Source organism: Leuciscus leuciscus, assembly GCF_965113295.1.
Source record: "Leuciscus leuciscus genome assembly, chromosome: 20".
Lineage (NCBI taxonomy): Eukaryota > Metazoa > Chordata > Actinopteri > Cypriniformes > Leuciscidae > Leuciscus > Leuciscus leuciscus.
The window spans coordinates 4,842,812-4,854,790 of NC_138744.1; the positions used below are offsets into that span (position 1 = coordinate 4,842,812).

Here is an 11,979-nt window from a genome sequence, read left to right on the forward strand (position 1 = left end):
TACACTACTGTTCAAAAGTTTGGGGTCATTAGGATTTTCTTTTTTTTTAAAGAAATGAAGACTTTTATTCAGCTGCATTAGGATGCATTAAATTGATCAGAAGTGACTGCAAAAACACTTATAATGTAACTACTATTGATTTCTTTTTCAATTAAACACTGTTCTATTGAACTTTCTATTCGCCAAAGAATCCTGAAAATTTGTATCACTGTTTCCACAAAATATTAAGCAGCAAAATCCCTTTTTTAACATTGATAATGTAATGTTTCTTGCATATTAATCAGCATATGCAATCAGCATATTAGAATGATTTCTGAAGGATCATGTGACACTGAATAATGATAATAAAAAAAAAAAAATAATAAAAGCTTTAGATCACAGGAATAAATTACATTTTAAAATATAATCAAATAGAAATCAGTTATTTTAAATGATAATAATATTTCACAATATTACAGTTTTTACTGGATTTTTGATCAAATAAATGCAGCCTTGGTGAGCATAACAGGCTTACAAAAACATTTTTTTTAAATCTTACCAACCCCAAACTTTAGAATGTTAGTGTACATCAAATATTGTCAAAATAAAGTTGAAAATATCATTATGAAAATCCACCCAGCCCTAAGATCAACCCGTTACACTGTTTCTTTGTTCTCATCTGATGTTTCTTCTCTCCCTCATTTAGGGGAACCCGACAGCCCCGTTCTCTCTCTGAACGAGAAGAAGTTGGAGAAGAACTCCGTCTCCATCCCCATTAAACAGCTGAAAGACGGAGGCTCTCCCATCCTACACTACGTTGTACGCTACAAAGGGGTCAGTCCGAATCACTTCATCGTATCTTTCATGTTTTTTTTTATTAAATATGTGAAGTACAAGCCTTATATCAGTGTAAAATGTGCCATTTCGAATAGAACAAGGAGAATGAGGAATGGACTGAAAAAGAAATTCCTGGAAACTCCAGCAGAATCCAGCTCCATGATCTCCAGTACAACGCTGAATATCAAATGGAAGTTTATGCAGTAAACCACAACGGCTCCTCCAGCTCTGCCAAAGTTAACTTCACCGTCCCACAACCTGGTAGGATTGATTAGAGCGAGCCAAATATTATTATGTATTATATGCTTAAATGCAAACTCTTCAGTGAAATCAACTGATTCCCCGTTCTTTCTCTTGCAGTCAGTCAGCCGATGCTTGGGAAAGGTGGTGTGGTGGGAATAGTAATGTTCATCTTCTTGGTGTTGATAGTATCAGTAGATGCTTTCTGTTGCTACACCAACCACTGCGGCCTGCTTAATTTCCTCGCTCGTAAACTATTTGGACACAAAATGCCAGAGTCTAAAGGGATGGATGAAGAGGCGAGTAATTCAACTGGGTAAGATAACTTCATCCTTCGATGTTTGTGTTGCAGAGATGCACAATACAATTGTTCTTTTCTACTCTAGTTTTCCTACAAAGAGCCATTGTTTGCACAGATCATGGTGATTGCATATAGTTCTTTAAAGGAATAGTTCACCCCAAAATGTTGTCTCTCGATTTCTTGTAAATTTTATACAAGAAAAGTGGATGCAAAAAAAAAGACAAATAGCACCATAAAATTATAAAGTTAATCTACAAGACTTGTACACTATATCCTAAGTCTTCGGAATTTATATGATAGCTTTGTGTGAGGAAAAGTCCTTACATCATTTTCATTTTTGGGTGAACTATTCCTGTATGTACAGTATATATACGCCAAGACGTGCAAAAATTGGCCGAAAAGTATAAATAATTGAATTAGTGTAAAAAATAATTAAATTCTAATTGTTTTACTCACTGTTATGGAATTTTATGTGATGATGGCAAAAATAACTGAAGCTGATTATAACTGAAATGATGATAACACACAGCATTATGGTTGACATAATTAAGGTTATATAAAGTGTATTGTAATAAGACAAACTAACAATGAAGAATAAAATATTTTTGCAGTCTTTTCAAATCTTGGTTAATGTTAAATTATATATAGCCTAATTCTCTTTTTGAATAAATAAATAAATAATAATGAATTATTAATGAATTTTTAACAATACCTTTATAACGTATTTTGAAGTAACAAAAGGTTAATAAATGCTATAAAAAAGATTCTTTTTGAATATTTTAAATGAACACATGTATATATATATATATATATATATATATATATATATATATATAAACAAAATGGTTAACACTTAATATTAAGTAATATATATGTGTAAGTGTCTCTTATATTTTTGACATGAATCAATGAATATTCCAGTGTTTTTCATCTTTAAGTCCAATTTTGGAGGTTTGGATGATCTACTGTTTGCTGTGTGTGATTTCACCGCTCTAAGCTTCAGTCCTCATGTGTCCTTTGATACAGAGACATGAAGCTGAGCGGTCTAACGCTTCCACGAGGCAGCATCCCAAAGCTTCAGGCGCCCAATGGGGCAGTGAATGGCGTTCATTCAGAGGTCACGTGTGACAAAGCGCCTCTTACCAAATTCGAGTAGGTGCCAACCTCAAAGGGCTGAATGCTGCTGGGCATCAAAGCTGTCATTCACAAAAAAAATGGCATGTGGGTTTTGTGTTATGCAACCAGACTAAAAGGACTAATTCACCCAGAAATTACCATTTTGTCATCATTTACTCATCCTTAAGCTGCATGTGACTTACTTTAGGAGATGATATGTCTGAGCTTATGTCTTCCTTTAGGGTATGTTAACGCGACAGTGATATACTAAAAATGCAAAAGGTTTTCCTTCGCTTTTTTGCGTACAGGCAGCAACATTGTAAAAATGATCCACGAAAATGACACTGTATTCTGCTGCCAGGCCAGTAGTTGGCGCTGTCACTTTGTAAAGAAACACTACTTGTCTTTAAAATGAACATGTAATATGCATGCGCATGATGTCACTGGTTTCACAAATTTGCATTTTTGTAGTTTACAAAGAGATGATAATGGTATTGTTTTGAAAAACTTGCACTTTGAAACCCGTTTTTTAAACTTTTCATTTTCATTTTAGTTGAAAATGGTGTCGTTTGCACAGATCCAAAAAACATTAAATACCATTAAATAGTAAACAATGAGTAAATGATCACAGAATTTTCTTTTTTTGGAGAACTATTCCTTTAAGCCATGATATAACTTACTCATATTGCCATTTTTCAACCCATGTCCCACAAGTTTTATTCTTTTCTCTATTATCAATTCCCCCTGAAAAAAAAAAAAAGTAAAACAATTCAGCTGCCTAATTAACCCAGAAAGCAGCTTTTTGTATTCTGTATCATTTGCACTGTAGAAATAATGATATATTCCCTCTTTTTTTGTAGGAAGAAAGCAGAATCTGATGATCCAACAGGAGAGGCGTAGAAGAAGAGATTATACAGGAGACAATTTAAATTCACAGAGTGAAGAAATTTCACACAAATCTCGAGACATCCGATTGTGAGCTTAAGGGTGTGTCTTTTTTCTTTCTTGTGTGTGTTAAAATACTATACATAATCCATTTGTAGTCCATGAAGGTTTAAACACTATGGCTCTGTGGTGCTATGAAAACATTGCTGTGTTTGTTTGAGCATCTCGACGGGCCCAACATAGCAAGACTGGCTCAACCAATAGCGTGAGATTTGGGCGGGACTATCTGTTGGTTCGACCAATGACAGATGGGGGAGTTTTCAAAAAGATGAAAAAAATTTGAGCACAGAAATGGCACGCTTGACCTTAAAGTGATGTAGTCTGGAACAAATATATAAACATCATGAAGACGACTGTTATTTGCAGGAACATGTTCCAGATTTAGATTATGCTTGTTATTAAATGTAGGATGTTGAAAGCATTATCAGTGTGATCTAGTACAGTAGATGCTGTACATGACAAATGCTGCTTGAGCTGAATGTATGTTCAGTAGTGAGCAGATAAATGCAGTATAAGTATAATATGATGTTGATATTTTGAAGAATAAAATGAATGTCATAATGGGAGCATAATATTTCGCAGACGCATCACTAGTGTTAATTTATTGCGCATTTAACCTATGCTTGTAGTTAAATGATTAAATGAGTTTAAAGGGTTTGGCATGAGGATGAGTAAATGATGACAGTATTTTAACTTTTTATGTGAGCAATAATAAAAATGAACCATTTTAATATAGATATAACTTTGCATTTTATTTTTTAAGTGTTATTTCCAAATCATATATTGTTACATAAATACACTGTGTATGTTTTTTTGTTGTTGTTTTTTTGGGTCAAGTGACGTTAATCGTGGATGTAAATACAGATGCATGCATAAAGATGTACATATAGATTTATTAATAATTTTTTTACCTTCACTGTACATTGTATATATTATTTTTTTAATGCTTTTATACTCATTCTAATGTTTGAACCTATGGTGATTTTGTACTCAATGTAAATGCATTCACAACTATTTCTTTTAAAATAAAAAGAGAGAAATATCGCCAACACATGCTTACTAAAGCTCATTATTCATAGCGCTGAGATTCAGTCACTCTTTGTAACTAAGAAGGCTGTAGATCACGGTGTAACCCTCTTGAGTGTTGGAACGTGGTCTAAAAAACAAACAATAAAAACATATGTATTAGACAGTTTTTTTATTTAAAATTATACATACTCTACCGTTCAAAAGTTTGGGGTCAGTAAGATTTTTTAATGTTTTTAAAAGAAGTATCTTCTGCTCACCAAGGCTGCATTTATTTGATAAAAAACAATAAAAAAAAAACAGTAATATTTTTAAATATTATGACAATTTAAAATGACTGTTTTCTATTTTAATATATTTTAAACTGTAATTTATTCCTGTGATCAAAGCTGAATTTTCAGCATCATTACTCCAGTCTTCAGTGTCACATGATCCTTCACAAATCATTCTAATATGATGATTTGATGCTCAAGAAACATTCATTATTATTATCAATGTTGAAAACAGTTGTACAATTTTTTTCAAAATTCTTTGATGAATAGAAAGTTCAAAAGAACAGCATTTATTTAAAATAGAATATTTTCTAACATTATAAATGTCTTTACTGTAACTTTTGATCAGTTTAACTCATCCTTGATGAATAAAAGTATTGATTTATTTTCTTTCTTTCCCCCAAAATAAAATAAAAATTCTTACTGACCCCAAACTTTTGAACGGTAGTGTTTAATGTTACAAAAGCTTTAGATTTCAGATAAATGCTGTTCTTTTGAACTTTCTATTCATCATAGCATCATGAAATAAAAATGTAAATAACTGTTTTCAACATTGATAATAATCATAAATGTTTCTTGAGCATCAAATCATCATATTAGAATGATTTCTGAAGGATCATGTGACACTGAAGACTGGAGTAATGATGCTGAAAATTCAGCTTTGATCACAGGAATAAATTACACTTTACTGTATATTCACATAGGATTAATTGGAATAATATTTCACAATATTACTGTTTTTGTTTGTATTTTTAATCAAATAAATGCAGCCTTGGTGAGCAGAAGATACTTCTTTTAAAAACATTAAAAAAAATCTTACTGACCCCAAACTTTTGAACGGTATATACAGTATATTATAAACCCATTGATGTTCCTTTGATGTCTGACCGCACTTGCTGTTTCAGCAGGGAATATGTCAACACAGCCAATTCAAGGGGTTTATATATTAATTCCACAGATTTCCCTCCACAAACAATCATAATCAGGCTGGTGATGAGACATTTTATTCATTACCTTTCTGAGTTTGATGAAGGAAGCTTTAGATCTGCATATATCAGGTTGGTATGGCTTTCTTCAGACTCGGGTGATTGTCTCAGGTTCTCATAGATATCATCTGTGACAGTGACTGCTGGTGTCTGATCAAATATAAAACCGTAGATATTTATTCATTTCGAAAGTCCACTTTAGACATTATTCGAACTACACTGTTAGACATTTTATCGTATTTTTGCGGTAACTTACTGGCAGCACTATTGCCAGTAAGTTACTGTAAGTTCCCCTTTACAGTAGCTTACCTGTAAATGTGTTTTACAGTAAGATGCCCTTACCGCAATTTAATTTTACAGTATGATGCCCTTACCGCAATTTAATTTTACAGTAAGATGCCCTTACCGCAATTCAATTTTACAGTAAGATGCCCTTACCGCAATTTAATTTTACAGTATGATGTCCATACCGCAATTTCATTTTACAGTATTACAGCCCATTTTACACTATATTATTATTTATATTTTACATGAATGCTATTGAATTGAATAAATTCCAAAAAATCAACTTGAGTCCATGTACATCAGCATATTCTTTATTCACTCTCACAATCAATTACATCCATTTTATTTATTTATTGTGATGCAACATTAGGCAAGGCAGTTTTATTTGTATAGCACGTCATACACTTTGGCAATTAAAAGTGCTTTACGCAGTAAGGAATTAAAATAATCACAAAATAAAAGCAAGGAAAATTAAAGTGCACCTATTATGGATTTTTGAAAATGACCTTTCATGTAGTGTGTAACAGCTCTAAGGCCACAGATCGGATGTGTTCTATGACAGTGTAAACAGGAAAAAAAACACATGCATTCAGATATTTCGAGATCGGTTTCAGGCCTCATTCATATGTGAAAATAAATCAGATATAAATCGGATATGGGACGGATGGCCTGTCAAAACGTTGTCTCGTCGTAGGAGAGGAATGTGGACAAACGCAATTAAAAAAATAAATAAAAATAAACTTTATTCCACTATTCATTTCCTTCTCTCTGGGCCTCGAGTTAGTTCATGTAGTATAACTGTGTTGTACGTCACACGTAGGCACACTATTGGCCGACGCTGGTCATGTGTGTGATGCGTGTGACGTACAATACAGAAGCGCTGCGCAGTTATAATACGTGAACTAACTCGAGGCCCAGAGAGAAGGAAATGAATAGTGGAATAAAGTCGTTATTTTTTGTTTGTTTTTTGCGCACAAAAAGTATTCTCGTCGCTTTATAAACTTAAGATTGAGCCACTGTAGTCACTTGGACTATATTACCGATGTCTTTAATACATTTTCTGGGCCAGCAAGTTATAATGTCTTAGAAGCCTATGGAGGAGTGATCCAGCTCTCAGATTTAATAAAAAAATATCTTACGGGGTTGGAACAACATGAGGGTGACTAATTACTGACAGAATTTAAATTTTTGGGTGAACTAACCCTTTAAATACCTATGCTAATCACTTTGTGGGCCACGATTATCTATAACTGTGTCTATTAATGCAGTATATCACTGAGAAACGTCCTGCTTGAGTCGTCCTTGTGATGGAGGTTCGTGTTGAATAACTAGTTCTCCCAGTGTTTCATTATTGGACTCGCGTTCGGATATGGTCAAATCGATGTCATTGTTCGTTACTGTGTTTAGTTTACAGTGTAGGAAGCCTCAGGACAGCTGATGTTGTTATGGCAATGGGTGTTTTTGTTTAAGACACGCGCACTGTACGCAGTAAACCAATCACAACAGACTGAGCTGTCTGGCCAGTAGCATGTGGAAAGGAGGGATTTAGAGAGATTGATTCATCTGACGAGCCGTTTAAGAATCTTTGAAAAATGTGGTGATGTGCAAATGTATATTATGAGAAAATTCAACAGTTTTTTTTACCTTTGATGCACGTAAACCTGTTGTAGGTAAGTGTTGTAGTAAATAGGATAATAGGGGCACTTTAAAACAGTTATAAAAACAATAAAAAAATGTTCAGTACAGTTATAAAATGAATTAAAAGAGTAAAAAGATAATACATAGATAAACTTCTCATCTGGCAATACACCGGTGTATCATATTTTTCACAACTCCCAGTTTTACTCTGAGATTTTCCCATGGTGATTACACTGTGTCTGTGGTGTTCTTGCGGCACGCCTAAGAAATCAACGTATCCAAAAAAACTGATTTTTCCCTAAAATCGTACATGAGAAGCTCTAGGACTGACTCACGGGGTAACCTCGGGTTCCCTGCCCCATCAGTCCGCACCCCAAAGATTTGTCCGGAAGCTCTAGGAATGGAATCGAATCAGTCCGCACCCCACAGAACCTCAAGTTTAATTACACGTCAAACTCACTACTTCACCACAGACAGAGGTCATCAGCATGGTTTCATCTCTCAATTTCCCCAATTAAGTAATTTATGTTTGTCTCTTACCCAATTCGCAGTGCCATTTGAGTTCAGTTTAGAATCAAAAGGAGGATGCAAAAATAGAACTGGATTCATAACAAATCAAAGCAGGGATCATAACAATACGCAACCAAAGCATCCCAGTTGGTCTTGACTGGCCTCCATACCGGTAAACCACTGATGGCTGATCTGAAAAAAACAACAAACAAACAAAAAAAACAGAGAAAATGTGTGAGAAATGGTTGAGTTTGGAGTTTTGGAGTTTATTTAATCTAAATTTGTTCATGGACAGATGAGGAATCAACTTGTGCAACAGCAGTTATTACCAGTCGAGTTAGTTTAAATAGTATAGCTTTATTGCACATCCCTTGTTAGGGAACTCTATTAATTGCCTGAATGTACAATTACGTTAAAGGTACACTGAGTAACTTTATGGCCCTTCAAACTTAAATCTGAAATAGAAAGCTTTTGTAACATTACAAATGTTCTTACTGTCACTTTAAGTCAATTTCATGCATTCTTGTCGAATTCAAGTATTAATTTCATTCAACAACCCAAAAAAAAAATAATAAAAAAAATAATACTGACTGAACAGTAGTGCTTTCTATTTCAGATAAATGCTGTTCTTTTGAACTTTTTATTCAAAGAATCCTGAAAAAAAAGGTGTACAACTGAAAATAATCAGAAATGTTTCTTGATTCACACAAGTGCTCCTAAAAAAAGTTATGCTGCAAGTACTGCAAGTTATGTTACAATATCACATAATGCATCTGATAGTTAGTCAAAACATACTTACAAAGCCAAAGATGCTCAGTGCTGAGGCTCTTAAAAGAGCCTTTGGGCTGTAGTTAGCTCCTGTTGACACAGGGAAAAGAGAGAAATAGAAGAAACATTATTTTTCAGCAATGATTATTGGCAAATGACTATATGTTATGAACATGATAAATGACAGATCTAGGACGACTGCTAGATTGATCAATCAGATGACAGTTAAATACCAATAATTGGCATAGAATTAAAAATGAATATTTTGCAATTAATATTTTTCAATTAGTCTGCCTTTACATTGCTTTAAATGCATTACTATTTTAACATGTCATATTTCGGTCCTGTGCAGAGTGAATCCAGCATTTATACGTAGCAGCTAGCTGTAACATCTCTTACATCGTGTCTACACTTTGTTAATGAGAGTTTTCGCGAGCCTGCATAATTCGGCACTGAATAAAAACTCCTGCGTTCTCCAGAGCGCGAAAACAAATAAGCACAAATATGCACTGGAGCGTTTGGTTTGGCAAATCTGTTTCGCCAATATATTATAACAGTATCAAGTAACAGTATCAAAGTAGCAATCTCTTGCTTGCGTTTGAACCGGGCCTGGGGCAGAGAGAGCGCGAGAGAGTGCCTTTGAAAAAACGCGCTAGGCCTAACTTACTTCAAAACGCATTTAACTGACGAGTAAAATATGCCATAACTGGTCGTAAAAAGGACAGAAAACCTTTGTTTGTGTAAATATTAGATTGGGTCCATCTACTGGAATAGGCAGTCAGTCAATTCTATGGCATTTAATGGGATATTAAAGCAGCAGTTTCGAGGAAAATTAGACTGTCCTGTGAGCTGTTATTAAAAGCCTATTAGATTCTATTATTTAAGTGACTTTCTTCATAAATTTAGCTATATTTAATTAGTATTGGTAATGGTTTACTTTGTAAAAGTAACTTTTAAAATAAATTTGTTCAGTAAAAAGTACTTACCTCAGAAAAATCCCCAGCTGGCGTCTAGCGATCCACTCTCAGCAGGGACGTCCGTTATGAGCGCGCACTCGACACGACACGTGACGTCACACAAACCTCAGTTTACATTCTGCCAGGTTGTTGCGCGGGCTTTGCAACAATTTAAATTTTGTGAGGTGTAAGCAAAGCTTATATATATATATATAAAGTTTATATTAATTTAAAATAAAATAAAAATACATTTATATTGCCTGTATGGGAACCAGTTGTGAATTTTTGTATATGTATATAAACATCCAGTGTTTGCATAGCTTAAAAATTAGAATGCAGATTCATGATTTTCATCTGCAGAACAAGATGGGGGGAAAAATATAAAACATTATCATATGATATTTTAATATGCCTAAAACATAAATACAATATGCATATACAAATTTAAAAAAATCTGTCTTCTTCATTTACAGTAGCACTACTGCTTTTGCGTAAACAGTAAAGTACTGTAAATTCCATATACAGTAAGTTACTGTAAATTTCATAAAAAATACCCATAACGCAGTGCATATTACAGTAGTTAACCGTAAATAATATAAGTGGTATTTTACTGGGCTTTTTTGCGGTAAGTAACTGTAAAATTACGGCAAAGTCTAACAGTGTACACATGCCAACTTACTCTCAGTAGAGTATTATAGACTTATTTCAATGCTCCCCAACAGACATTCTACTGACTATAACTAACTTTTCAACTAGCCTACATGTTAACTTAACTCATTAAGACAGTCATTGGACTGTCGAATTAAAGTGTAACCATATTTACAAGTGCAGAGGCATCTTGCTTGTTTAAAATCAGATGCATTGTTCATGTGATTTAATACCTGTTCTGTGTCCAGCTTCTTTGGTGTAATCTGTTTCCTCCTGTAAATATGTGAACAGACTTACAATACATGATGTGTTTGCCTTCAAAATCCATACAATTAAGATAAGTAATTATACTATTGTTAATAATTCAAGATGATCAGAATACCACATCCTAGTCACAAGATTAAGAAACAATGATTTACGTAAATCGGTTAGTATTAGGCTATGCTATCGTGCAAGACATTGCGGAAGACGATTGCATGCTTGACTGCCACACCGATTAAGATAACCAGCAGTGCAAAACTGAATGCAGTAAATGATGATGGAAAGTGATGATCACAGCAGGGCTTGTGTAATATGTAGTGTCATTTCCACAAAGTATACAAACTCATGCAATCAGTTCCCATTTAACACATATGAACAGCATGTTCTCTTAGAATTTCAACATACTGTTTATCCACTCACCTTATAATAAGACCAAACAGGACTAACAGTACAGCTATTACAAAGAAAAACACAGCTGTTGCAGTCAGCAAGAAATGTCGATTACTAGTAGGCACTATTGAAACAAACAAACAAAAAAAGGTTTGGGTAAACGGTCACCAAAGTCACTGTTTTTAACATAATTTTTTACTCAAAATTACATTTTAAAATGGAAACAAAGTTTCTGGACACCCCTCACATGATTTTTTTTAATATAAAAAATATTTAGTAAGCATTAAGCTAGTATTTACTTCCAAACACAACCTAAGACTTCCTTTCTTTCTTTGTGAATGAAATATTCCCTATTACCAGTGTTATGATATGTCTCTATCAGAGCCCACTCTCATAAAGCGGACAAAAGCCGCTCGAGTGTTGAATGTAGGTCACGTGTCCACAATCCCGTGCCCACACCTACCCACTGCCCGCTCTGTTACACGGCCTCTCACTACCGGTCACCCGCGGTGTGTAAGTCCTGTGCCCGCCCCCGAGCGCTCACACATACTAACGAACACTGCACCCCCAGCGCCGCTATCGCGCGCTGTCCATCACACAATATGTTCCCCGTCCAAAGCCACCGGGTTAATGTGTGTAAAACGGCCAGCCATCTCTGCATGCGAGCCGCCGTATTCAAGCACCGAGAGCGCGCGCACCGCGCCCGCACCTCCAAATCAGGTTCTCGAGCCCGTACATCACGGCTATCGGAACCCGGAGGCCATTCTGCCCTTAGCCATACATGTGAAAGCATGGGTAGCTATTCCAGGCGTGTCAGAATG

At 34.8% G+C, this 11,979-nt stretch overlaps 1 protein-coding gene and 2 long non-coding RNA genes across 5 annotated transcripts in view; 2 read left to right on the forward strand and 1 right to left on the reverse strand.

Moving 5' to 3' along the window:
• Positions 1-4,469, forward strand: part of LOC309484399 (neural cell adhesion molecule 1-like) — a 13,125-nt gene extending 8,656 nt beyond the window's left edge. For 2 of the 3 annotated variants that reach the window (XM_082150709.1, XM_082150710.1), the window contains exons 12-16: positions 686-813; positions 912-1,077; positions 1,177-1,372; positions 2,384-2,509; positions 3,334-4,469. In XM_082150709.1, coding sequence (XP_082006835.1) covers positions 686-813; positions 912-1,077; positions 1,177-1,372; positions 2,384-2,509; positions 3,334-3,373 — 656 coding nt within the window. In that variant the 3' untranslated portion in view covers positions 3,374-4,469. The remainder of the gene's footprint in view (positions 1-685; positions 814-911; positions 1,078-1,176; positions 1,373-2,383; positions 2,510-3,333) is intronic. The other variant, XM_082150711.1, reaches the window with a different exon arrangement.
• LOC309484505 lies at positions 4,238-11,284 on the reverse strand. The gene is made up of 4 exons (XR_014200864.1): positions 11,189-11,284; positions 10,741-10,780; positions 5,731-5,852; positions 4,238-4,574 (listed from the first exon to the last, which is right to left on the reverse strand). It is a non-coding gene; the product is annotated as an uncharacterized lncRNA (long non-coding RNA).
• LOC309484528 lies at positions 10,741-11,363 on the forward strand. Its single transcript, XR_014200892.1, has 2 exons — positions 10,741-10,782; positions 11,200-11,363. It is a non-coding gene; the product is annotated as an uncharacterized lncRNA (long non-coding RNA).
• Positions 11,364-11,979: the final 616 nt, after the last annotated feature.